The sequence below is a fragment of the Heliangelus exortis genome, chromosome 13 (genome assembly GCF_036169615.1).
Source record: "Heliangelus exortis chromosome 13, bHelExo1.hap1, whole genome shotgun sequence".
NCBI lineage: Eukaryota > Metazoa > Chordata > Aves > Apodiformes > Trochilidae > Heliangelus > Heliangelus exortis.
Window position 1 is genome coordinate 2,636,086 of NC_092434.1, and position 27,985 is coordinate 2,664,070.

At 38.1% G+C, this 27,985-nt stretch overlaps 1 protein-coding gene and 1 long non-coding RNA gene across 2 annotated transcripts in view; one reads left to right on the top strand and one right to left on the bottom strand.

Moving 5' to 3' along the window:
* Positions 1 to 1,478: 1,478 nt before the first annotated feature.
* The window catches only part of CDH13 (cadherin 13), a 402,793-nt gene continuing 376,286 nt past the window's right edge, over positions 1,479 to 27,985 (bottom strand). Inside the window, exons 12-14 of the mRNA XM_071756616.1 lie at positions 19,381 to 19,614; positions 17,865 to 18,080; positions 1,479 to 6,985 (exon numbers count right to left, since the gene is read on the bottom strand). Coding sequence (XP_071612717.1) covers positions 6,978 to 6,985; positions 17,865 to 18,080; positions 19,381 to 19,614 — 458 coding nt within the window. The 3' untranslated portion in view covers positions 1,479 to 6,977. The remainder of the gene's footprint in view (positions 6,986 to 17,864; positions 18,081 to 19,380; positions 19,615 to 27,985) is intronic.
* Positions 18,074 to 27,981, top strand: LOC139801937 (uncharacterized). The gene is made up of 4 exons (XR_011728410.1): positions 18,074 to 18,229; positions 19,163 to 19,314; positions 24,091 to 24,200; positions 25,910 to 27,981. It is a non-coding gene; the product is annotated as an uncharacterized lncRNA (long non-coding RNA).

Here is a 27,985-nt window from a genome sequence, read left to right on the forward strand (position 1 = left end):
TTGGGACAATGATCTCAACTAAGACCAAAGGAAATGGCACTTTTTTACTGGGGCTTTTAGGTAATGACCTTTTGCTCATTACACCACAAGTTTCATGTACACTGTTTCATCCTCTATGCATTATGGAACAACTTAAAAAGCCCCCTTCAGCTTCAAAGGCTGCTCACCCATAGGCAAAGCCTGGAGGTGGGTCTGAGAGATAGAAAGCTGCTGTGGCTTGTACTCAAATGTCTCCTTCAAGTGCTGCCTTCCCTTCCCCTGCTTCATCTGTTCTCAGATGTAGTACAAGGCTATTTTCAGGGATATTCTATCTTTATGTATGTCTGTCACTTTATCTAACTTCCTAGAAGATCAAAAATATCAACTTGCAAGAATTTCAGGAAGCCAACAGGCCTTAGCATTGTACTGGAAAAAGAATACTCTGACAAAGAGGCCACAATGCCATAGGGCTATGGTGCAAATTTCCTTCAAGATTTTCATCCTCCCAGGCCTTCTACTCTGTCCTGGATTCTGGGACAGGATTAGTATGTATGCATTTCACCTACTACCCCCCTCTTCAATGTTTGTGACAGCCCAGGAGAGCACAGCCCTCTCCCTTTCCCTTCAGATTATGAAAACTCAGTGGGGAAAAAACAGAAAATTTCTTACAAACCTTTAAGTCCTGCTGGTGGGAGCTCAGCATGGTGACATGGGCAGCCTTGTCCCTGGAGCCTGCAGCTCCTGGCACAGAAGGGCATCAGGGCAGTGCAAGGGCAAGGTGGCCCCAGGCAGTTTGGACTCGAAGGAAATAAATAACAGCTCTAAAATAATTTTGGAGTGAAGATATTCTGAATCAGGACAGCAAGTAGGCCACATCTGCATACACATCTTCAGGGGGGAGCTGAGCACAGGGAGGGAGCACATCAGATGTGGCTCTAAAGCAAGGCAGTGAAAAGCCATCTTGTAATTGGCCATGACAGCAGTGACAGAAAGGCAGCCCTGCAGCATCCCACGGTGGCCCTTGCTGAGTGACATTTGTTCAGCCTGTTTCTGTGTTGTTTACAGTGTTCACTTTTTGTGGCAGCCTGTTCTCTGGAAGCTGAGCTGTGGGTGGTGGCCAGGTGAGGCAGGGAAAGGAAGATGAACAAACAAAAAAATCCCCTGAAAGCTCAGGGACACCTGACAGAGGTTGCTCTCAGTGCAACCCTTGGGAATGAAAGTGGGGCTGGAGATGGGCAAATCATTCCTGTTCCCTGAGTGGATGCTGAATAAGCTGCTCTTGCTTTTTTGGGTAATCAGACCTGATTTACCTCTCCAGCTCCCTGATTCCCACTCTATAGGCACAGCACAGTGATGAGGGCTGCAATTTCTCTCTTCTCCTTAGAGCAATGAAGGAGTTTCTGGTATTTGGGGTGGCCCATTCCAGCCCTGTGGCAGCCTCAAGGAAATTTGGTTGTGTTCCATTCCTGCATCAGGAAGGTCTACACCCAGACAAAAGGTAAAAGCCCATACATCATTTATTTGAGCATTTCACAAATAAATTACAAGTTTCTTTGCAACCACGTCATAAATCAAAATGTTTATTTACACCTCAGAAACAGCAAGCAATTCAGCAACTAGGGCCCAAAGGAACAATTAACTGGAAAAGTAGCTGAATTAAGTATTTTTTAAAATCAAACAAAATATATCCTTTCTTGCTTGAACTTTAAATAAAGAAAATCACTTAAAAAAATAGTGGTGGTAACTTAAAGAGACAGAGTTTGTTATGGGGAAAATATGACTTGACAGGAAGGTTCTGTCTGAAATGGCAGGAACAACACAGCTTCTTTGTACTGAATTAACCACCAGGGTCCACCAGAAATGTTTTTATTCTACAGTCCCAGGCCAGGTGCACATGTGTACACACACATAGCCTCTCTTTAGGCATTCCTTTTAACCTCAGGTCATTAAATACAGGTCAATAAATCCCTTGCTGATGCAGAGGAGGAGTCTAATGTTCAACAGGTGGGTGAAACTTCCCCAAATATCTGTCCCACTGCAAGCAGAATTCTGGCTATAAAACCCTTTCCACTCCTGGTGACCTGCTGGTACACAGACAACCTAAAATGAGTCAGTAAACAAAAATGCATATCTTCAAATGATATAATTGTGTTAAGAGGGGACAGCTAAAGGTAGCATAAATACAACATGGGAGTTGGGATAAGCCTGGGATTGGTTGTTTTAGGGTTTTTTTGCCTTTTTTTGTTTTCTTTAAAATCAAGGCAGTCTGGCATATGTAAATCTGCTGTTCCTTAATTCATGTATTCAATCATAATTCATGGAATTATACTGCTTATTCCAAGTCCCCATGTTGTATCAGTCTCCCTCCATCTGCATATATTTTATATATTTATATATTTATATGTGTATGTGTATATCTCTATATATCTACATATATACACACACATAGTAATTGTGCAACTCATAACTTTCCACTGAGGGTGTGTGAGTGTATCCATTTAATTTGGACAAATATAAACCAGCTTGTGCATCTTGATGGGAAGCAAGAGAACAGGGAAGTTTTATGTAGTAAAGTTGTCAGTTATATCTGCTTGAAATAGAATACTTGTAATGATACTTACTAATATACTTTGCATGTTAATTCTAAAGATCAGAGACATAATAAAAAAAATAATTGCTATTTTAGTTATCCTTTTGTTAGCACTGAACCCTGTACCTCAGACAACAGAATTTCTAGAGATGCAATAAAGGGAAGATAGGATCAGTTTTGCCTTAGACTTGGTGTTCTTGAGCTGATGTGGTTTTTAATATAATTTATCTCATGGTTTTGTTTTGTTTTTTTTTTTTTTTCCTTTTAAATTAAATAAGACATTATTAAATCCATTCAGAAAGAAACTTAGCCTTTATACAGAGATGTAAAATTATTTATGTACAAAATTCTGCTATGTTCCAAGTGGCTGAGTGTATTAGTAGCAACTGAGAAGAAAACTGGCAGCCTTCTCAGGATTTCAGACAGGAGGTCTCTGCAAAGGAAAGAGCAGTGATATAAAAGTTGTCAATATATGTATCTCTTTTTTTAGGGATAAACCATCTAAATCAGGGCTGTCCAAACTGAAGTCCCTAATTCAGTAAGGTTTGTATTATACTGATCTCTAACTTAAATGACCACCCCAGAGCCCATGACAAATTATTTACCTACAGGCATTTCAAATAAATGCTGAAATAATAAAATAAATTTCAAATAATGCTGAAAATGGTGCTGAATGCCTTGGAGCCAGGGGGAGGTGGTTGGGGAAGGAAGGGAAGCAGCTGGGGGAGGCATCTGAGCTGTGAGTCACCAGAGACAGAATTCCAATAATGTGCAAGCATTCAAGGAGCCTGTGACAAATGCTGCTGCTTTGCTGCTCAGAGCAGACCAGAGAAAGCAGGATGTGGGGAGGGGTAGATGGAAAAGTTCATCTAAATATGATTAACTGAGTCTCAAGCAATTCTGGTAATGGAGCTACTCTGTGATTGATACCAGTGTAAACATGATGAGAGCAGGGCTCAGAAAGTGTGGTAGCCAGTGTTCCAACTCCTACCTAATTTTCCATGATAGTCAGTAGGAAATTCAGCTTGTTTCCCTTTGTTTTCATTTCAGACCTACAGTTACTGAACAAAATTTACATTATTAAGTGGCATATTGCAAAAGCACAGATATGAGGTGTACAGACAAGGGTTCAGTTAGCAAGTACACCACAAATGAGACCTTTCTCTTGCTAATAAAGTCCTCTTGCTGCTATAACCAATTTGTGCTTTAACGGCAAAGTCTCTTTTCAAGTGAAACAATTTTTGCACAGGGAGGTTTGTGCATGTTACAAAATGAAAAAAATCATCAAGTTCACCACCTTTCTGAGTCTGGATAGCACTGTATGTGTACAAACACAAACTGAAATAAACATTGTAGAGACCAAAATAGCCTGGTAGGAATAAGTGCTCTGTTATAAAAGCAGCAAGCTTGACTGAACAATTGTTAAACAGAATTGAGTATAAAATAATGACAAACATTTTTTTGCAACTTCTCTATTAATAAATTATTGTTGCTTTTTTTTTTTCAGGTAATGGGTACAATTTTTTTGAGCCAGAGCTGACTGTCTTATTCAGGTAGGAAAACTCAGATTCTAATCTGATTCTTTACTTGTACAATGCAGAAAGTAAATGTGGTTTGTTCTCAGGTACAGAGAGGGAGAAACATTAACATGGGAGCTTCATCTTCTCTTTGCATGCTCAGGTAGCCAGTGATTTGCTCTGTCTGAAGTCTAGGGATGCCCAGTAAAGGCTGGGAGGCTTTAATCTGGGTAATCTTGGGGAATGAAGGCTTTTGATGCATCCTGATTCAGTGTCTCAGCCATGATGCTGACCACTCAAAAGGTTGCAGGATTAGTCAAGAAGAAAGATCTTTGGGCACAAAGGAGTAGAAAGAGTCTTCCCATTGCTAATGTAGTCCCAGGGAGAGATTTTTCTTTGTTCCTCATTTTGTTTGCCCTTGAAATGATCCACCAGTGTTATGGGAGACTTGGTTTAAACAGGTAAAAAAGGATAACTTTAACAGTAATATCAGTGGGTGTCTTTCCAGAGGTGGGTTTTGCTGGAGAGGAAGAAAGCAAGGGAAGTATTTGTGGGGGAGACTGCTATAATTTCTTTTATTAAAAGTAGAGGTTTTCTAGATCAAAGCATAGAGTGCAATTCATCTTTGGGTGCATTGGGATGCATTCCTTATATGTACATGTTGAAAATCCAGTGCTATGCATTTGTTGATTATTTTTTTTTTCCCTTTTGAAAAATTAGCCTGAAAACTACATTTTTAAAGATTTTTTGATGATAAAGCAGCAGCATATGATTATTACAAGGCAGAGAACTAGAAGCTTACCCATGTTAATGTTTGAGATCAGACACTTTCCCACTTGAACACCTGCAGCTGCCTTTCAGCCCACTCCTGGAGCCCTTTGCTCAACAGAAGCTCCCACTAAAGCACCACTTTGGTTACTGAAATACCTGGAGGGTGCTGCAAGAGAAACCAGGTCAGTGAGAGATTTTTTTTTTTTTTGGTCAGGACTCCAGGAGTTAAGCTGGAAAAGAAAAATATGTTCCTGTCTGAAGGCAGCTTGTATCTTATCAAGAAATCCACAATATTAGGAAAGTTCACAACACAGATTTTCCCTCTGTCGTTATTATTCCTTTTGATTAAAAAAAAAAAAAAAGACCTGTTTCATATTTGGTACAATACAGGAAGTCAGAGAAAAGCTATTGTACAGCAATTTTTAACCACCAACACACGTTTAATATCTAAGTGTAGCATTATGGGAAACTAAATGTATGTTTGGACTTTTTAATGCTTCCAAAAAGCTTTACTATTGAAACGTATACGTGGTGTGGAAGATATGCTTATAATCTCACTGTAGTAAAGACAACATACAGGATGACTTTGTAAGTACTGTAAAAATGCAAACTAAAGAATGCAGCTGCAAAGTTCTATTGCATAAGGAAGCTTTCTTGTTTAAACTTTAAATAAGCAAGTTTATTAAAATATTCTAAGACACTTACCTTACCCTAGTTACTGGCAAGCTCTAATAAAAGCCACAGTCTGTCACTAGTATACTTCTTTTGTTAATCTTATAAAAATTTGGTGTGAGCTTTGATGGATCATTTACAATTTATTAACAAGATGATCATATTGATACAGTTAGAGGTTTGTTTTTGTTTTTTTGTGGTTTTTTTTTTTCACCTTACATGCTCACAGAATAAAAAAGGATTCATATACCTAACGAACACCCTTTTCTCTGCCAAGAAGTGTGGTAAGTTTACACACATAAAGAAATGCTCTTGTTACTCTTAACTGCGTGTACATGTGTATGTATGTATATATATATTCAAAAGTGTATATTTATGTGTGTGTGTGTGTGAAGATATTTATATAACAGGGCATCTGTTTGCCTCCTCATGCTTACCTATGTCACCCCAGCTGCAGAGGGGCTGAGCGAGCCCAATGCTTGAGCTTTGCTTTTTTTTGAGCTTTTTGGGTTTTTTTTTGAGCTTTGCTTTGAACTCTTTGCTTTTGCTGTTCTCACCTGCAGAGCTGAGGAGGGACTTAAATTTTGTAAACTGCCCCAGCAAGGAATTATCTGCAGGAACATCAAGGAAGCTGCTTTTAGCCCCCTTTAAATCAGGCCCAGTACTCCCACTGCTGTCAGTGGGGACCCAGCTGGTGTGGGTGGCATCTGCCTGGATGGGGAAGCAGCCTGGGGCATGAGGAAAGCTCTTCAGATCAGAAACAAGGCAGGAGGACTTGCACTTCTTGTTTGCTGAACCTGAGGTATGAGAAGTGATGCTGCAGAGCCCTGAGCCTTCTCTATTTGGTGTCAACCAAGTGAGTGGTGTAGAGGAATGGTTGCAAAAGGCTCTCTCCTTCTGGCCACACAATCAACAGCAAATCCTCTAGGTTTAGCCATGGTAGCACAGTTACAATTCATCTGCTTTGTCCCTTGCACACCCCAGATGAATATTTTTTATAAAAGCTAAACCTGTGGTAAACTCTCTATATAAATATATATATATACATACACTCATACATATACAAATACTAACCCACAGACAAAATATTTTCTGAACATTTGAATAGCAACAAGTCAACAGATAGAAAAAAATGGAGTCAATCTGTTTTTTCTGCTCCCCCAAGGTCCAGTTTAGATGTCGTGGTCTTTTTAACATTCAGAGAAAATTTGCATAAACCTTGTCTTGCAAAAGGAATCCATTAATGAACAGAAGGAAGGGTAGAGGCTGTCAAACACCAAAGTATAGTCAGACAGATTAAGTGAGGTTGCAAATTAAGCTGAATCTGGAGCAACTGAGGCCTGGAAGTGAAGAACAGTAACTGTAAACTGCAATCTTCAGAGCTGACGGTTTCTTTTTTTCCTGTTGCCATGGCAACTCGGTAGGACATCTTCAAATGTCAGGAGTTCTTACAGACCTAAATGATAGGAAATGTCTGTGATTATTACTACGCAGATGACAGGATCTTTTCACTTTTCACTTTTTTTTTTTTTTTGTCTTTTTTCCTCCCCCAGTCAAATTACTGATTGAGTGCACCCCAAGTTGTCGGTAATGAAACAGGAATTACCCTGGTTCAGAAGCAACTATTTGTGAAGGCAGAAATCTCCAAGAGGAAACCCCAAAATGTCACCTGGGGCATTCAGAGACCTTTGTAATGCAATTCAGGGAGATGTAGTGCAGAGATCTGAGCATAAATCTCCAGCCAGGTCCTGATTTCCCCCATCTGACACCTTGAACATTTATGTTAGTGCAAAAAGGCAAGGCAAATGCCAGTGAGTCACTCTTGCCTGCATGCAGGCTGGCAAGAAGAGAGAAAACAATAGTTGTTTTTTTTTTAAATAACAGACACATATATATATATAAAAATTGCTTTATAGTTTGTGAATACACCAGGCAATAAAAGACACACTGTATTATCCTAATGTTGCTAGAGGAATACAAATGGTATGAGGACAAAGTTAATTTTTTTAAAAAAAAAATGGAGTATAAAGGTGTAACACCTTAGTTTATTTTACCTGTTTTAGATGAGCCCTATAATAATACAAACGTGGTAAAGAAATTCAGAAAAACAGAGATTAGGAGCAAATATAAACTTAATTATAGCTAATGGATCACTTTCCTCCAGCTTTGCTTGCACAAATTGCCCAGTAAGAATAATATTAGCAAAAGGCATAGCTAGATTTGATCTGGTTCCTCTCAAACCCCTACAACATCTGACCTTAGTCTTGATTTACTGGTTCTGTTGGTTTTGGTTGGGCTGGGGTTAATTTTCTTCACAGCAGCTCATATGGTGCCAGGTGTTGGATTTGTGACCAAAATGGATTTGTGACCCTGCTCAGCAATAACTCAAACTTTGGTTTGTTATCAATGAGAGCTGCATGGCACTCAGCTGCCTACATTAAAGGATTCCTGCTCAGTACCCTAACACAAAAATGCAAGTTGAACATACACATCAAATCTGGCAAACATGCAGAAAATATTTGTCTAATATATATTGCATTTGTACACTTAAATGCTGCAATATCCATAGTTTTACCACAACCACAACATTTGCAGCATAAACAGTAACACAATGGTGTTAGATGCTTGTGCTTTTTAATAATTATAATAATTTTAATAATAATTTTAATAATAATTTTAATAATTTCAAGTTCTTTGTATTTCCTTTTTTTAGGCAAATCAAGTATAATATTCAATACTGATAAGGCTAATTTACTGTATCTGTTTCTTTCTAGTTTTTATCTATCTTGGTATGGTTTGAACTGACTTGGATATGAAATTCTTCCAGCTAGAAGTCTGTCCAGCTGGGCTGTGCAGCAATGCAGACACCTGGATAGCCTGCAGGAGTCTGTCCTTTTCCACTCAGGCCTGACTTTAGTTCTGTTAAACAAAGGTAAGGAAAGCAAATTAAGCAAGTGTAAGAATCCACAGAGGGGCTGATGCATGGGGGTCACTAAGTGAGAAGTATCACTGAGATTTCCAAGTAAGACAAAATCTGGAATTGCTTCACATGTGGATTTTCAGTGTGCTGTTAAAAGAAAAGGTCTGGTTACAAAATTAGGACCCAGGCTGAGATGGAGAAAATTTTTGATCATTACATTAAAACTAGTTAGTTCAGCATATTATGAATATGCTTTTTCCTAGGCTATTTTTTTATCTATTCAAGACTAACTTCCCTGTGTCACAATCAAAGCATGATTTGGTTCTCCCTATTAGCCCTCCTGTCTCTTCAAGCACCATCCCAGCTCCTCACTCTTTCATCTCAAAGCTCTACAGGCCCTGCCTAGACTTTCTTTTTGCTGAAATTCTCCACGTCATCCTTTCTGACCTATCAACTGCCTACAACCCATTTAATTGCATGCCAGGAAATCTGATGCTTCCCTTGGCTCTGGAGACTCTCATCTCCTCCTGTCATTTTGCTGTGATTTCTCTCACCACTTTTCCATCGTGTCCTTTTGTCTCATTCCTTCCATATCTCAGGCTTCTGGGAAAGCCTTTCTTCCCTTACTTTAATTTCTTCCCCTTTTCTGTGACACCATTTATTCACCTCCAGCAATCACTTCAGTGCTGACAGTTTAGAGCTCTTACTCTTTTTACCTACTTTTCCATCTAGACTGAACTGTCGACCTGCAGCTCTGAAACCTTTTGGATGTTTAGCTGACAGCTCTGCACAGCTAAAGCTCACATCTTTCCCCTAAAGCACTCCCTTCTAGCTCTTCCTTTGATTGCTCAGGACAACACTATCATTCTGCCTCTTATCCAAGCCTAAACCCAGAAACAAATCAGAGAAGGCTTTTGTCAAGGAATCTCCTCTCCAAGTCTGTTTATTTAGGTTATGTCTTAATCTAGAAGATGTTTTTTTCACACATCATCCCAAAGGGCTGCTTCTAGTCATCCAAACAGCTAAATCTCCTACCCAGGCTCTCCTCACAGCTATTTTTTAACATCTTTTCACAGCCCTTGACAAATCCAAGCTACTCTGCTCATATCCTGCCAGTCTTTTACTGTCCAGAGCATTTTCCCAGTCTGCCACTCTGAGAAAACTTCTGTTACTCTGGCTCCTTCCTGGCCTCTCCCCTACTGCACATCTTTTCCTGGGTTATCCCTTCCTCACCTGTTTTCCCTCTCATTCAGAGCCCATGGTGGGAGCTTTCATTGCATTGTTTTAAAAGAAACCTGTTTAGGCTTTTGCCCAGGTTTTCCCACACAAAAAGAGAAGCTCCCTGCAAGCAGCCATAAAATGCCATCTCCTTAACATCTGCTTTTCCTTACACAGCTACAAAAATCTTGGCATTGGCAAAGGGTGCCAAGACTACTGTGAATTCAGCCCAGGCCTTTCACCTCCCTTCACTGAAGTTGTGCTAAAAGAACAATTCCAAAGGTTGTTTGGCAGAATAGTATTTGCCCTTCTGCTCATTAATGAGGACTTGACCCTATTGTAAAGGTGCATTGCTAAAGGAGTAGTTTTTGGCTTTAAAAATCAGATTTAACATTCAAAATTGTTTGCTGAGAAATTTTAATTTTATTCTCAGATGATTCCCTTTGGTAGTACTAGTAAGAATATTTAAAATCAAATCTGGCTTTGTCCTTCCTATTGCACACAAATGTCTGTTTCACAGTGGGCTAATTTAAAGTTTATTCCTTATGCTGCTCCATGTGATAGAAGAAAATTGAGAAAAAATGCAGAAAACTATAAGACAAAGATTTCATAATGCCTCATCTGAGGAAAAGGGCAACTAGTACCATGTAACCTCATTCACTGTGGTTCAGGTTGTCAAGAGCTCACAGTCCATCAGAAACCTTCTAATCAGCCAATAAAAGACCTTGTGTACAAATTTATTTTTAATCTCAGAAAATGCTTAGGCATTTCTCAGGGGTTCTAACTTTCCTTGTTTCAGTCTTAGCTTTCTATGAACTTATTTATTTACTGGTGACCCCTATCCCTGCTTATTTTAAAGAAACAGGTCTAAATTGAGTAATTCAAAGCCTTTAAAAAATGTGTTCTTTCTGAGACCAAGCTCATCCCCATTACACAGACACCACTTCCTGCATTGCAGTTATAAACTCATAAAAATTAAAGATGTTTAAGTTTCATGGTGACCCTCTGTAGAGAAATGAACTTTACCCAAGACACATTCATCCTCTAATTCCCATTTAATATAGAGAAAAGGGCTAAAACAGCTTGAGTTTGGAGTTCAACTCATGCATGCCCCACTTCTTTCAGATTTCTTTCAATTATCCTCTCATCAGAAATATTACATTAATTTTGCATATTTAAAAGTCTACATTACAGCCTGGACTTTACTGAAACCTTGGTGCTGTTTGAGAGGTGCTGTGGAAAGAGTAGCAGAGATCAGAACCAGTTTGTGACTGGGCACCTAATTAACATCCAGGTGGTGCTTTCCTGGCTTTACCATCTATAAAAGGTGATTAATTAGATACAAAGCTATCAAGTTAGCCTTCACATAGAGCTCAGAAAAGCAGAATGGTTTTCATGTACATCACTGGTTTACTTATCATGGGTAATTTTCAACATGTCACAGTGTCTGTACCATATGCCTATAAATTACACTAGTCTGTACTTTTGTGTAAAATAATGATTTAATAGTTATGCTTTTCTGTGACCTTTTCAGTGGTCCAAAGCACTGTCCAGGCTTTGCTGCAAGTGCCAAAATCTAGTGGTCACTTTTTTTTTTTTTGGACTACCCTAGTACTGTCTTCTCAAAAAAAGGTGGTTGGTGGAGATGGTTTCTAGGACAATGCAGCTAAAATGTCCTACAATTTTATTTTTTTTTTTTTAATTGATATGAATTATAGCTGGATACTTTGGCAAAACAGTATCACCTTCATTTGACCAACAGGAATAAATGCTGTTTTTTTTCCCTCCTAGTAGTTTCAAAACAAAACAACTGCAGAGGTTACTGGTGCAATCCAGAAGTGTATTTTTTGATGCTCCAATCTGATGAACTTAGCTGAACTACTGAAAATATTCAGGGATTGAAATGAGTAAGTACACTTTTGAAACAGTTCAAGAGCACTGAACAAGTCTCCTGGTTTTTCATATTTATGCTGAAAATGAAACACATCAAATGTAACAGGCAGCCAACCTCTGAAAGCAAGGTGTAACTCAGGCAGCCAGATCTCATCTTCCTCAGCAGCACAGCTCAGTTAACGATCAGTTTTTAATAAGAACATGAACATTAGTAGCCCAGACATATTTGGATCTGTAGGGATCCTAATATATACCCTAAATCACAGCTTGAAATACTTCAAGAAACATCTAGAAAGCCTCTTATTAAGTAAGAGTAAAAATGTGAGGGAAGTATTATTCTTAGAAGCCACAGAAAGGGGGAAATCAAATTAGAAAATTGCCAGGCTTGGCTATGTTATTATCACCCTGGCTGTGCCAAAATTTTTCAAGAACTTGTAAGCATGACAGCTTATGTAAGTACAAACCAAGGACATAGACAAATCAAGTGTTTGGGTAAAGTAAGGCTTTAAGATGTGGTCTGAAATACTGCAAACATAATGGCATTTTAAAAGATTTAGTAAGTATCAGCTGTCTACCAAAGAAACATCATCCAACCTTTAGGCACAACAGATCTTTAATATCACATAACACAATGAAAGCTGAATAGCAAGCTGTCCACATGGAGAGCATATTTTGAGTTGTTTGGTTGTTATAAAGTGGCAAATTTCCAAGGACAAAGAGAGTTAAAAGAAACAAAAACCCCATGGTGTAGAGTGGCCATTAATAACAGATAAATATTTGAGCTGGTCATTTATTCCGTTCTAGTTTTAAGTCATAGCTTCAGAACAATTCTGAAGATAACTATCTGAAGTTATATATTTATGTGACTTTAGGAGATGGTTCAGAAAACAAATAAAAAAAAATATTTTATACCAACAGTTACTATTGAAGCCTGTTGAGAAAATGAAATCATAAAATGTTCATTTGAATTCACACCACTGAGCAGTGTATCAAACCAATCTCTTTAAACGTTCATTTCATGTCTACAGAATGACCACCAGGAACAATATTGCAGCTCTTAGGAAAGGAGCTGTATTTGCTCATAACATTTTCCTCTTTTGCATTTCAAACACGCATCTTCTAAACTGGTGTATTTTTTCCTGTCTGTACTTCTGGAACGTATTTGGGTGGTTTAAAATCTGCGTAAAATGCCATTTCCCACCTAATTGCCTCAATAAAATGTAATGCCATTAAGTACATTTTAAATATGCTTATGTACATTTTGAGGATATTTCCATTTGTCATGTCTGTGTGGCCAGACACATAAACATCCTGTCTCCAATTATGTACACACATGTGGACTTCTCTGCCATTTCAAGCCCCATTAACTTTAGGTGGGCTGCACAATAAATTGCAGGACTGAGTCCATCTGAAGAGAGATTTGAAGATCTCTGGACATAGAGAGCTGCTTTAAAAGTGAGATTCAAATCAAGACTCACAATTAAAATGCAATACCTTAACCCCCAAACTATTCTTTCCTTACTAGACTCTAATCCACCAAAATCTTTAAGGAGACAATGGTATTTTTCTCATACACATATTTGAGAATTCCTCTATAATCATTGATAATTTAGCAGTAACAATAATAATGTTAATATGGACAAAAGCTTTTGCAACATAGATAATAAGTATTAGATTAACTGTGGATGTTGCTGCTGTTATTATTGGTTTCAGGAAGCAAGATTTATATCACTGGAACTCACTAAATGTCTCAATTGTCACTGCTTGGAGAAGCATAAAATTGCAATTGAAAATCAAAATATGCTAAGACAACCTAATAGGTAAAAAAAAAATAAAATTGTAGTGAATTCACCTATTGAAATAGTTCCTCTGAAGCTTCCCCTGTAAACACTAAACATTAGTTGAGCCTTGAAAAAAAATACTACGTGATTGTATAAAACTAAGCCAAGAGCTCACAATAAAGGCTGAAAACTGTGAATCTGCAGGTAACAAATCTGCACTTGTAATGGAAAGAGCAATGACCTTAAAGGTCTTTTCCATCTGAAACCTGCTATGATTTGCCTCAGTCTTATGCCATTCCAGAATGCATTGCTTCAGTCCACAGACATTTGATGTTCCTGCACAAATAACAGGATCTACAAGAGCTACAGATGCTTCTGTTGCTTTGAAAAAATTAACTAGGAGAAAGAAAACTCTGCAGGTTTAACTCTGGCTGCCTGTTTCCTGGTAAATCCAGACCCACCAGTTTAATGTCATTTGAATTTCTGTGATGGTTTCATAACAAATACATAATTTTCAAGGGAAAAATAAAAGGCATTTTGTCTATTGACCCTGTAGCTGCATTCCTCAAATCAGAAATACAGTCTGGTGGGAAACAGCAGGTACTAAGCCAGGAAAAGTTGGTGGAAATTAATAGGAAGTTTAATTCAAGTGTATCTCTAAGGCCTCATTGCTATTGCAGTACAGACATCTGTGTGAGTCTCTGCTTTTCCACACACCTGAGGCCTTTCACCCTCAGTTTAATGAATTAATCTCCACATAGAGACCTCCAGCTTATTTAATTTCTTCATAGCAGTATTTTCCCCAAGGTCTGTCACCTTACTTTCTGTTCATAATAGTGGAATACTTCACTTGTTTCAGTTCAAGTCAATTTACAACTTTGTAGTCTGCTGGTGAGGTTAAAAAAAAAAAGTTTCTTATCAATATTTAACCATCAAGTAAGATATCAACTACTTTTTCCCAAGCATGAAGTGTTTAAAGAGAAGTCTTTTTCTAACAAGGACATTTAAGTGAAATATTATTGTTAATGTGACTGATTTACTAATGGGATTGTTCTGAATTCTGCTTGTTCAGGGCATGACTATTGTGCCTTTGGTTCTTCTTTTAGTCTCTTGATTCAACACATTTGAATATAACTTGGTCTTTTATGTTGGTAGAATATATAGTAATATATAATATAAAAGAAGAGATAAAATGCAATTATCATTGCCTGATTATGTAATTAAGTGAAATAATTATGGTCGTATCAAAAGTCTAGAAATCAAATGCTCCTTTAAATAACAATATTAATATAAATAATTTGTAGTTCATCTGAAGCCCAGTTCTGCCAACTAGAGTAGTTCTTTCTCAGTGTCTCCTAAAGGCCCTGGGACAATTTTTGTTACCAGCTTCATAGGAAAATAAATACAAATTTGATTTTTTCTTGATCTTTTTTAGTTTGTTTTGTCTTAGTTACCTTTTTGTAATTAAACTCCTAAAAATTCTAAATGATATCTGAACCCTTTGGTTCCTTGTCTCCAATAGTGCCTAGGAGAAGGTGCCAGAGGACAAGGTGCCACTGCACAAGCTCTTGTTTTAAATGTGATGTCTGCATGGATGACAGGTAGGACTTAATATGGAAAGTCCTCTGCCTGCCCACTGTACCCCTTTCCAGCTTGGCTTCAGTGATCCCCAGTGGGAATGAGCCAGGATAAGTACAAAATATGCAAACATGCTCCTTTTTACAATCAACTCTGCATTTACTGTCTTTTAATCCCACCAAACACCTGACTGCTCTGTTGTGGAAAACCAGCAGTCTACCTGTGTGCTTTGGCATCTTATATTTTCTATTTCTGGCTAACAAGAACTAAATTTTTCTTGTTCCAAGTGCATCTACCTTTCCAAGGGCTTCTGGGCAACTCTGCAGCCTGGATCCCATTATCCCTCAGCATCCTGAGCAGCACAGTGGGGCAGCTACAGAAAAGGTAAAACTGCTGTTTTTTTGCATGCATTACAGTTTTAATCAGGCTCTTCAGTTCTATGCTCAGGTACTTCAGAAATCTACCACATATGACTTCTGCCATGATTTACAAAAGAGACACATATTCTAAGTATAGATAATAATTGCACCATTTGAATTATAATACCAAGATGTTTTTGTATGGGGAAAGAGATTCATGCAGGGCATTTTTTTGCCATGAACAGCTCTTTCACAGGGCTGTCTATCCTCACACCAGATGTCAAATACAAAAAGGAAGTACTTTGGCATGAATAAAAAAAATTCATTTGACTGAAGGATTTACCTCCCAAGAACAAGAGCTGCATAAAACAAACACAGGGAGCAAAGTGAGCCACATAAGGGCTTTTGCAAAAATTAAACCCATAATTTTCCACTAGAAATAGGGTATTTCATCTGTTCAATAAACACTAAAGTTCTCTTTGTTTTTATGGAATCATAAACTTTGATTACTCTGATAAATATTTGGACTATACAAAACATTGCAATGGAACTAAACACAGTTATAAAAAACTGTGAGAAGGAATTGGGAATGCAATGCTACCAGCACATATTGCAGCACTTCATGTACAGAACCACAGTATTTTAACTGGCTCCCAGCCTCATTCTGTCTCCATGTAATCCAGTTGTGGAATTCAAGCTCTCACTCACAAGTGTGTATAAAACAAATGTCCCAAAAGAAGTTTCTTTTCCCTTCAAGTCACCCACTCTCTCCCTTTAGTTTTGGTTTTACTGCTCAGACAACAGACCAGGACATCACACTGCTGGCAGATTGTGTGCAGAATCTTACTCCACTTTGTTTAAATTCCAACTCTCTCCATACTTAGGGCAGTGCACTGAAAGAAAGCAGGTTGCAGAGAGGCTCTAGGCATTTCTCTATTATTTGACAGTGACAGTGTACAGATTATTTAGTGCTACTTTTGCAATAGGACAGGGAATCCCTCTCTTGTTCAGAGCACAATGCAATATTCAGATCCCAAGGGCCTATGTACTACCCACAGGTCAGCTGGAGAAGATCTGATATCAAGAACTTTCCAAAACTTAGAAATGTTTTTTATAATTCAGTGTAAGGCAAGGGATCAGACTTTTTTGGGCAATAGAAAAAAGCAGCATGATTACTTTCAAACAAAAAAGCTTTTCTCTATCTCATTGTATTTTGAGGAGGTGCATTAATGTAAATAAAGTTCAAGTACAAATTATGTCAGATAAGAAAGTCCAGTGGTGAAAATAATGTCTGGTAGAGCACCAGCAACATTTATGAAGAGGTGACAAGAATAGCTTTGAATCAATGGGCTTTTTATATCACTGATGGAGCAGTGTCATGTACTGTCAAAGAATTTTAACATATTACTTTTAGCTGCTGAAATCTGTGTTTGGTTCCAGCAGACTAAACCCAGAATAACTGAACCAAAGCCAATGGAGAGACTTCAGATGTCACTGATTGGAACAAAGAATGTGAATTTGCACTTAGCATTCATATAGTCCTTTTCATCTTCAAAGAGCATCACAAACATTAGCAAGCTCAAATTCTCTCACAGCAACCTTCATGCTAACCTTTTGGGATAAAAGCAATATACTAGAGGAAGAAAACCTGACAAGATGTGTAATCAAGCATACACCAAGCCTCAGATGTGTAAACTGTATCTGCCTTGACCTCTATCTCTGCCTTGTGCTAGATTTTATCTCATCAAGACTTTAAGGCCCTTCACCATGGCCTAGGCATTAATTCACCATACAGTGTATTTTACTAACATTTGATGAGGGTAATAATCCTTGAATAATGGATTTACTATCACAGTTATGGGAGACAAGCATCCCTCTCTCACAGATAAGGAACTGAAAGCCATACATCAAAACATTTGCTGCAATCTGTCACAGGACAAGTCAAGGACACATCTAGGTTAAATGTTTGGATTCCACAGCTTTGAATTCCTGCTCCTCAGTCAATCTGGGATGTTTTTTACTCCTTCCAATTCATATTAGGAGTTCTCTGTATCTTTTCCAGAAAGCTTTCTGTCTGTCCTCCAACCCAGACTCTTGAATAAGTTTCTCCTGTTCCAGTTGGTTGTGCACTTTATGAAGAGAAAGAGATTAAAGCAGACAGGACTCATTTTCCTGGTGACCCACAACAGCTACTGATACCAGAACACCTTTAATCTCCTGGTTCTCTTTTAGGATCGAATTCAAGCAGGGAGAGATAAAAGAAACCATTTCACAAATCTGCTACTAGAGCTGGTACTTCTTAGTTTAAAATATATGAGCTCTAATTCTTGATGATTCTTCCTAAAATTGTTGCTTCTATTTCTTAATCTGTCAACCAGGCATTTGTTGCTGTTTTCTGACTATGAAAACTATGACTCTGAGTCCTCTCTCTCTTTCTTGTAGCTACTTCCTCAGGGAAAAAAAAAAACCAAACAAACCAACACCAGAATACTATGATACTGTTGTATGAATTTCTCCCTTGGTAGGTTTTGTATGCAGCATAAAAATGAGCAGCTAAGTAATAAATAATTACAGGAAAAGACTTACAAAATAAACTGAAGAGTGAAAGAAGGATAAGGGTCATGCTGATATGAAGGGCATCAGTTGCACTGCAGTCCATTTTGGATTTCTTGCAGGAACAGACTTGTAATTTCAGTTCTGTGTTGTTAGTCAGAGGTGGTTTTCCAGAATCTGTCACTGAAATTGGAATGTTGTAATTGGCCTTTTTCAGGTTTTGAAGCAGGATGACCTGGGCATGAGTATCTGCAAAGGATAAGGTGAGAATTAGCAAAAGTGAGTTTGTTTGGAAAGGAAGAGGAATCTGAACAGCATCAGACATGCCACAGTTACTCATGGAAATTAAAAAGAAAATGAAGACACTGGAAGGAAAAGATTAAAGAATTGAACTGGAGGTAAGAAGAGGAAGTTCTAGTAACTCTTCCATGGGCTGTTTGCTAATTGCAAACATATTCCAAACCCCACCAAAACAACTTCTAAGAGCCCCTGTTGTTTAAGTAAATAATTTGGTCTGCATATTACTGGCAGAATTTGCCTGTGGCAACCGATACACTAATGAAGCACGAAGGCACATCATGCCCAGAACAACACAGGAGGGAAGAATTTACTTATGTGCAAAACCCTTGGTGCAAGAAAGCACAGGCAAAGCTGCTTAAGTGCTTCCCCAGTTAGACTGAGGAGGCTGTGAAGGGAAGTAAAAGCTCCCTCAAACCCAGAGCTGTTCTTCACCTGAGCAGCAGTGGGTGGTAACAGCTACTGGTACCCAGGTGAGTGTGCTGACTCTTTTAGGGGTTTAGCTGAGCAATGGTCTGATGTTTGGAGAACAAAAAAGAAAATTACTTCACTCTACTTGGTCCTGCAGGCAGGTACAGACATTACATCCATCTTTAGGTTTTTTTTTTTAAGACTATGACATGAACTGCTAAAAGATTTGCTAATAACAGAGATACAAAATACATACTAGAGAGCAGACAGAAATGATCCACATTAAAAAGAAATGTACTCTGTGCTCACAACTTGCCATACAGAGAATCTGCAGTTGCATAGCTTTTGCTTTGATCCTCTTTAACAACAGTGTATGGTTCTAGGGAAACTCAGTATTTTATTTGTGAAGAGTTCAAATACTTAAAATCAGGAAATTTTTCAAGTTTTTCATTGCCCAAACAAAATACTCCTGCTGTCCTAATAGCAAAGCCTTGTGCATCTCACACAAATTCCATGCCATGAAAAATGGTAAATTTTACAACACTGTAAGTCAGTAGTAGCCTTTCTCTAATGCAAAGCTAGAAAAGTTTGATCAACATAATAAGAGGAGGAAAAATGTTCAGATTTCAGAGAAAATGCAGATCAAGTATTGGTACATCCCACCAGGCAGCTGCTCCAAGCAAAACCAGCACAGTGTGAAGCAGCAGAGAGGGGTCCATCCTGCAAGACTTTCATGCACAATTGCTCCTGAATCCACACTATGGGAAGCCTCAGGGTGAGTATTGTGGGACACAGAGGTGGGAGGACTAAATGCCCAAGAAAAAAACCCAAACAGACTTACTGTTAAGCTTGGTGATTCTCCACAATTTTTCTGGGCCAGACTGCTTACTCAGTTCAAATTTGAAAGGCTCTGTGTTGGGATGAAGGTCTTTGTCTGATGCTCCTAGTACCACTATCCTCAGGTCTTTTGCATCATCACAAACTTTTGCCAGTGTTGGGTAAAGGGATGGAACATTGTCATTGACATCCTCCAAGGTGATGTGTAAAGTTCCTGTACCTGTAGCAGGAGGGTTACCTGTATGAAAAAAACAAACATGTTTATTAAATCATGCTTCCATAAATGATTCCACCTGCATGCTTGCAGCAGGAAATATTTTTTATAGTTCTTACCTCTGTTATATGAAATTCTTATATTTAAAAAAAATAGAGCCAACTATTCTTAATTAAGTACTCTATTATCAGAATGCAGCTTGTCTGATTCCCTACAGCATGGATAATTATTGTAAGAAAATCTCTGGCAGAGGAATATTTTGTAGCTACAATGAAATTAGGACACGTATAGGTATCTGGGAAAGAATCTGTTCATAAACACATACTGAGAAACACAGTAGGAAACATCCCCTGGATAGACAGCATGGTATGAAAAGAATGAAGAACAAGGCAAGTAAGAGGAAAAATGACAGCGGAGAGGAATCAATTTGTGTGGTGGGTGCCTATGAACAGAACTGGACCAAATCATTCCTCAACAGCCCTTAGGGCCACATTTAGTTATGTCAGCAGAAGTGAAACCTGTCAACATGCAATTTTGGAAAATCAGATCTTTCATTTACCCAGAGCCCCCCTGTGTTAGCAGAGGGGTTTCAAGCTTTCTCAAATTATTTGCCAGCTTGTCTCAGCCCTGACCTGAACGAGCCAGCTTCAGAGGCAAGGATGTTGTTTATTTGCCATGGTACCACTTCAAGCCTTGGTGCCAAGGCTGTGACTGACAAAGCAGCCGTGGTGCTGGAAGTGTTTGTCACCAAGGTGTCAGCCAGCTGGGAGCTGGACTGAGACCAGCACCTCATTTCCCAGAGGTCAGAGAGGGGCTGACAAGTGGTAATAACTTTCAGTCACTACAGATGTGTGCCACGGTTGAGCCAGTAGCCTCCTGCTTTCAGTCTCAAGCTCAGTATCTCATTACAGATCCCTTTGTTATCCCATTTGAACCAATCCCAAAGTTTTCCAGCTGCTTGTTACTTCTTTCATTGCTTTCTGTACTTACTGATGTCTCATTTCAAATGCTGCACTCGGGGGCTGTTTGTGTGACTCGTTTTTCTGGTTCAGTACACAAGATCTATGATCTCTGCACTTCCCTTCCCTATAAACCTTTAGCAGGTAGAAAGGATTCAAAAGGTTGCACTTACCCTGTAAAGCACCAGTGCAATGTGTCACGGTCCTTTTAAGTTTAGCACTGGAAGAGGTGCACTTTAGCATAATTACCTTGCCTATAGCAGCCCAATAAACCAGGGAATTATTGCTGTACTGTGAGGTGCATCCTAAGGGAGAAGTAAATACCCTGAGGTCTGGATCTGATATACTACTGACTGTAGTAGGATGCAATTAGTCCTTTCAATAACAAATGTTACTAATGGTGACACTTCATCTGTTTCAGGCACTCATAAATGCATAACAAAGGCAGAATTTTCATAGCCTCCCCACGCGCCTCGTCTTGCACTTTGTCATCAGAAGGGTTAGGGTTGAGTTCTTTTTAATGAAAAAGAAATTATTTTTCACTTTTTATTGGACTAATTGAATTTGCAGAAAGACTCCAATACATTTTTTTGTTCTTGATATATTATTAAGTAAAGTCATACGGCAGAATGGATGAAAAGACATTCGAGTATTTGAAATATGATCATAAAAGACAGCCTTTCATGCACTTAATTAAACTGCTGTCTTTAATTTTAAATGCATTATTTCCACAAGGGACTGATAATGTCTTATGTGCTGCCCTTCTTATCTTTCTCTGAAGTCAGTGATATTAAAATCTGCCTTTTGAAATTAAGAAGCCAACAGCATTATGAATGTACTGTTATTTTGTCAAATGCAGATATGGCTGCATTTTCTCTGCCATGCTAATGTTTCCCTATCTTTGGGTGGCTTGTGGGCCATTCAACTCTTACACACAAATAGAGAGAAGGGAAATTGCTTCTGTCCATTTCAGTGACTTTTTTTCTGGGTGGTTTGTTGATAATGATTTTAAAAAAAAACTTCTGCTGATTTATGAAGACCTCCAAAAGAGAAATAAGCAAATATCAAGGTCCTAAACTGACACTTGTTACACACATGTCTTATAAAATACAACAAAAGATGAATCAAGGCAAAATGGATAAAGCATACCCATTGGGAATATATGACTTTTATAAATTTGAGTAGTGTTATGTCTGTGAAATAACCCCAAAATCCCATGATCTCCAGACAGTTTTGGATTTGAAATGAAGGATTTCCATATCACATTTTAATTCTGAAATAGAATTTCTCTTAATTTGTAATGTAAAACACTGCAGCTGAGAGAAGAATTAATAAGTAAAACAAGACACCAAAGGCTCTGTTCAACAACCCCTAGGAGCAGCTTTTCCAAAAGACCTCACTCAGCTCTCAGCTTCCACTTTTGTCACTGGACTGAACTGGCCTTCTTTTTTTTTTTTTGACTTTTATGTGCCTTTAAACCTTTATGTGCCTTTAGAACCACTTGGGACAGAGATAATTCCAAGCTCCTGCTAAGGCTCCCATAGATGGCATAGGTGTGAACATACTACAACAAACATGGGAATGAAACAAGCATTGGTCACGTGTGAAAAAGCCACTAAAAGAGAGACAGAAGGATGACTAATTCCAAACTGGAATAACATGGAGGCTTGGTATTCAACCCTGATTTTAATAACCTAGAGAAAGATTAAAACATTAGCAAAAATCTTCAACAGGACTGAAATGTAAGACCTTTCCAGTTAGTTAAGGTCTGTGGGAACTTTGGAACTTTGATCAGCAACACTAAAAAAGTACAGAACTATCTTAGAACAGGCTGCAATCAAAAAAGTCTGGGTCAGGATTAGTAATTTCTAGAGATCCTGGTAAGAGGCTGCATACAAAGGTTATAATAGCAGTCTCCAGGTAGGTAATAGCTGCTGCTGCTGTAAGATGCAACAAGGAATAAATAGACTTACAAAAGTAATCCTATTTCATGAATTAGAGAGAGCCACAGAATATGATGGGGTCTATTGTCTGGGAACTGGAATCTGTGATTCCAGGGCCTGTTACCAGGAGATACAGACTCTAAATTGGATTTAAGTGCTGTAAGAGTAAATGACCATGTTGTTACTTTTATTTTTAAAAATGTTTGAAAAGAAATATAATAGAAACACATAATTTGAACACTTGTCCACACTTGAATTTTAATGCAAAGCCATGCAGAATTGTATTAGAATTATCAATTTGAAGTCTTCAATTATAAGCCCTCTGTAGAAACACACAGCCAAGAAATTTGAAAGCTGGGATTCAGTTTTTGTCTAAAAAAATTCCTGTAGGAACCATGATGGCATTTGGACATCTAACTGTTCAAAAGACAGTGCCAGTCAGGTATTTAATTTCTTGAAAGATCCCAGTTATGCACAATGATAGCCATTGACTAAGATGACATTTCTCTTAAGTATCAAGACTTGCACAAATGGCATGTCTAACAAGCAATCATATGGTTGAATGGCTGATGATGCATTTAATCTGAGCATAACATTTTTATGGACATGAAGAGTCATTTCATGTTCCACTTTCTAGTTTTTCTACATAAATGCAGTGCTTTTGTGTACAGATTTCCAATATGGCTGAGCTGTGCTCCGTGAAATTAAAGACAGTATCTGGGCTACTTTGAAACTGAATTAAGACATTCCCAATCAGTACATTCAGAGAGCAACAGCTTTCATTTCTTTGAGATGACAGCAGAGTTAGGAATTGCCACACAGCAGGTGAGATTTTCTCATCTGCCTTGTACAATAATGAAGCCAAACACCCCTAAAAAGTCAGGGAAAGCTGATGACTTCATTTTTGATGGTGTCCAAAGGAAAACTCAGAGTGTGCCTGCACAGCATCCTCCTTTTGGGCATACTGCAAACACACCTGCACTTCTAACTTGTCATCCTAATGTTAGCAGCATAAAACACTGAGAGAAGGACCCAGACTGCATGAATAAGTCCAAGATGCTTCACTGCATCTTGTGCTGGCATTAAATCAGTCAATGCAGATGCTAATAAATATGGAGCCTCAAATCATTAATATGAAAGTTGGTTTTATCTGAAAGCATGACTTTAATGGAGCATTTTGAGTTCATACTTTTTTTCTATTTAACACCTTGTAAAGGAAATTCTGGGGGACACAACAGTGGCTTTGCTGGTGTCTGGGACACATTGTCCTACTGCTTGTTCTGCAGTGTCCTTCTCCACTCTCTGGGGAATCAGCAACAGAAAGAGTGGAAGAAACAATTTAGGCATTTCAGTGTTGGAATCACATTTATCATGTTTAGTTACTATATTCTACTCCAGGAACACAGCTGAGACTGAGGGAAGTTAGGAGGAGTTATTTATCTACACTGAATTGCCAGGGTGCACTTCCAGAAGCTGGTCAGAAACATTGTTCTAAATTGGTAGATATTTGCAAGATAAAGGAGTTGTTTAAATGCATCTCAAAGTGTAAAAGAAAGTCATGAAGATTCAATGCTTTACTTCCAGTTTTCCCTTTTCAGTTTGCAGCAAATCTCAAGATGAGCCTCAATAACCCTGATTACATTTTCCAAGCATTCAAAACCATATTCAGAATTTAGAAAATGTACAGATTTGGACATCTGAGAATATGGTGACTTTAGATTGTCCTTGAAAATGAAGATGCAAATTCCTTAAAGCAGTAGAAAGACTCTTAAGAACCTTCCCAATGTAAAACACTTGCTTGAACATTGCTGCTTAAAACATAAATCCTATTCTTCATCAACAGACCACCCAAAATCAAAGAATTAAGCTGATGTTGTCTATCCTTCCTCAAAATCTCTGAGTTCTGAAATTCTGAAAGCTACTTTGGAATAAATGAGATGTATCCTATATTTTTTTTTCTCCCTTAGAATTGGTTATTAAAATATTTTCATGTAGCATTTGAAAAATATTATAATCAATATAACTAGATATAATAGGAATATTTATTCAGGTGAAAAAAAAAATTCATTTAAATTACTTAGAACACCAACAAAAAATCCTCAAGAACTATTTTCCCTTTTACTTTGAATCTTTTTTTTTTTAGTTTGATACTTGACTTGATCTAAATTAGAACAAGTTGCACAAGGGAGAAAAAAGATTATCAAAGACAAAAAAATACATTTCCACATGCTGTGTGAAAATGAGCTTGGAATAAATCAGATGAAAGTCCATTTCCTGGTAAATAATATGATTTGTTTAGTGGCACAGCAAAGGAATAAAGCATTGATAATCAAGTAACAAGAAAAATGCCAGACACACAAATCATAAGGTGTTAAGACTGAGAGAAAAAGAGACTGCCTGTTTCCACTTATATTTAGAAAGTTCACTTAATGGTATCAAAAGCTGAATGTAGGAAATCTTTCCTATTTAGATCTCTAATGGTTTATATCTTGGTCATTACAAAGCAGCAATATTTATGTAAATGCCTTTATATAACAAAATCTAATTAGAAACAAATATGAAAAAAAAAAATAAATTGAATTTGAGCTATTATACTTCAGAGACCTTGGATTCTGGCAATATTTATCAAATTTCCAAAGAAGAAAACTCAACCATTCCAGAGAACCCAGCTGTCACACAGATCTAAGCCACAGAAGTGCTGGAAGCCAGAACAGATTTTGGGAAGAAAGGAGCATGAACTGTCCCTTTCCACATGCTCACTATGGATGGCAAAAAGACTCCTCTGCATATTTCTTCTTATTAAATTAAGCTTCCAGCACCATCAAATTAATACATATGATCTATGCCCTTCTATGCCATGATGCAGAAATTACAAGACCATTTAATTCCTAGAGCAAGCACTCTTATCCATTGCTGTATAGATTTCCTCTCAAGCTGGCAGAGCAGAAATTAATTTATTCTAAATTTTACTAGAATATTTATGGTTTACCATTTAGCAGAAGTTATTAATCCATTTATACTATCACGTCTATGAACCAGAATGCTCAATTCCCACTTTTTTGTCCTGCTTCTACTTTTTTTGCTGGCTACCAAAGTTACAGAGCCACAAAATGAGTGAACAATTATAGTACGAACAATTCTTCTTCATATTTGAGCAGGAAAAAAGCCTTTTAGAATGAAGGCTTGATAATTTCTGGCACAATTACCTTTTCTCTGAACCATAATGAGTAAAGCCTTATCTCTTAAAACTTCTATGAACTACATTTGAATCACATTCATATTGAGGTCAATTTGGAACAGCAGTGATGCCCACGGAATTTCTTTCACTTTTACTCCCATGGAACTGACTGTAACATGTAGAACCTCCCACCATCTCTCCTTGGAAATGCATTTTTTCACCAATTTCTCCATTTGCAGCATAACATCTGCCTAAAGGAGAATACATCAAGAGGATAAAGAATGGAAAGAGCATTCCAGAAGTTCCCAAAGTGTTTGGAGGGATCCATGCAGCCGGACTGCGCAGCACGTGGTGAAGCTAAGTAACGTTTTCTCTTTAAATTATTACACTTCAAATCTGGACTGAGATATAATGCTTCATGCTTTCTAATGATTCTGCTAGGAAAATATAAGCATATTTCTGTCTCCTTCCTCATGTGGGTCTGGTTTTTCCCTCCGTGTGCTGTTTTCCTAATCCAAATGTGGCAAAAATCCCATTGGGGCAGATGTACTCCATCTACAGTTTGTGTTGAAGCTGAACTACACTGATGGCTCCAGCCAAGTAAATGGAATCATGAGAGTGGGAAGATACCAAGATCTGGGTTTGCTGCTCAGATGCTGTCTTTGAAATCTGTGCTCATAAATTCCATCTGCTGCCATTCCCTAGAAAAGAGGTCCCAGATTTCTCATGAGTTGAAATTTCGGATGCAATTTCCCTCTGTATTGGCATATAGATATTTTCCCAAACTTATCAAATAGTCCCTTGAATGTTACAATCTTTCATTCATTCACTCAACTAATGTATGCAGATCCTATTTTTGAGTAATTACATTTCAAAAGAGCACAGCTCTTTCAGCATAACAAATTGCTCCTGACATGCGCCATCCGTCTTAAATACTGTTTTCAGCATTCTAATTTCTTTTTCTAATCATGAGTCTGTGATGACAAATTAAAACAATATTTTGTGTGCAATTCATATTTTACAGAAATTTAAAATGGCAAGAAAAGGATGAGCATTCAATTTATTTTCTTTTCTCAATTAATACAGCAATTAAGATAAGGGGTATAAAGCTGGCTTAATTGGGTTGCCATGGCAACTAATTGCCTGATTTCCTCAAAAATAGCATGTTTTAGGTGGAATCAATCTGTGGTAATGTAATTATGTCCATCAAGAAGCAAGAAGACAGGTTAGACACATGTAAGGAAAAGTTCTAATTGCAAATTGTTACACATCTCTCTCTCACTCCAGGCTTTTCTGGATGTTGTCTGTTGCTGTTTATTACTCATGGTACAGAATGATATTTTTTTTTTTCCTAATGATTAGGCAGGTTGAGACCTGCACAGTATCTGAGATTTGACATTGCTTGGGTGTCGTTCAGCTGGTCCTTGGAAAGAAGGCAAAAAAGTGAAAACCAGACAGACCCTTACTCAGTTCATCCTCATTTTGCTTGGCAATGGTGCTGCTCAGCTGGCTCATCAGGCATCTGCAGCTGCCTGCAGATACAGAAGCAATATCTAATTGTTTGGGGTTTGGTTTTGGGGTTTTATTTTTAAACACTGGTTGGTGTAGCTCGAGGCAAATGCTGAAATAACACCAATCTAGAATCACACCTTTTTAATGTCCTCTATAGCTCTTAACCTTTTCTCTGCTCAAATACAAATGCTGCATTAAATAGAGGTTACAGCTCCTGGACTTATTTCCTGCCCTCAGCCCTGTTGTTGGACACCTTGCCAGGGACTGGAGGCTGCTGTGCAAATGCTCAAAGTGTCACCCACTTTGGGCTGGGGATGTCACATGGGGACCAAAGCACCTTCAGAAAAGATAACAGCTGTTTCTCACTCACACACTGGTGCTGCATGAAGCAGTGCTGTGATTTAGTGCCTTCAAAGCTACATCATTTAACATTCTGAACACTTAACTCCATCTCTAAGTATCTTTAACATCTGGAAGAGATGATGGATTTTAATGGCATTTATCCTCCTCTATGTTTAACGTAGGAAAAGTACTTATTTTCCCAAGTTTTGTCTCAGTAGTTCCCTGGTGATGAAAATAGGAGGGGAGGAAGGAGATGCTCTGATGCTGGAGGAGAGGATTTGCCTCTGGGAGAACTTTGCACGGGTGGGATGCCACCAGAAAAGTGCAGGTGATGACTGCATTTAACCAAAGCAGCAAGACTGGGTCCCAGTGTTTCAGCACTCCTCACCACCACCTGACAAGGTGTGTTTTCCTCTGTCAGGAAAATAAGAAGTTTTTCTTCTCAAGAGGTAGAAAAAGTC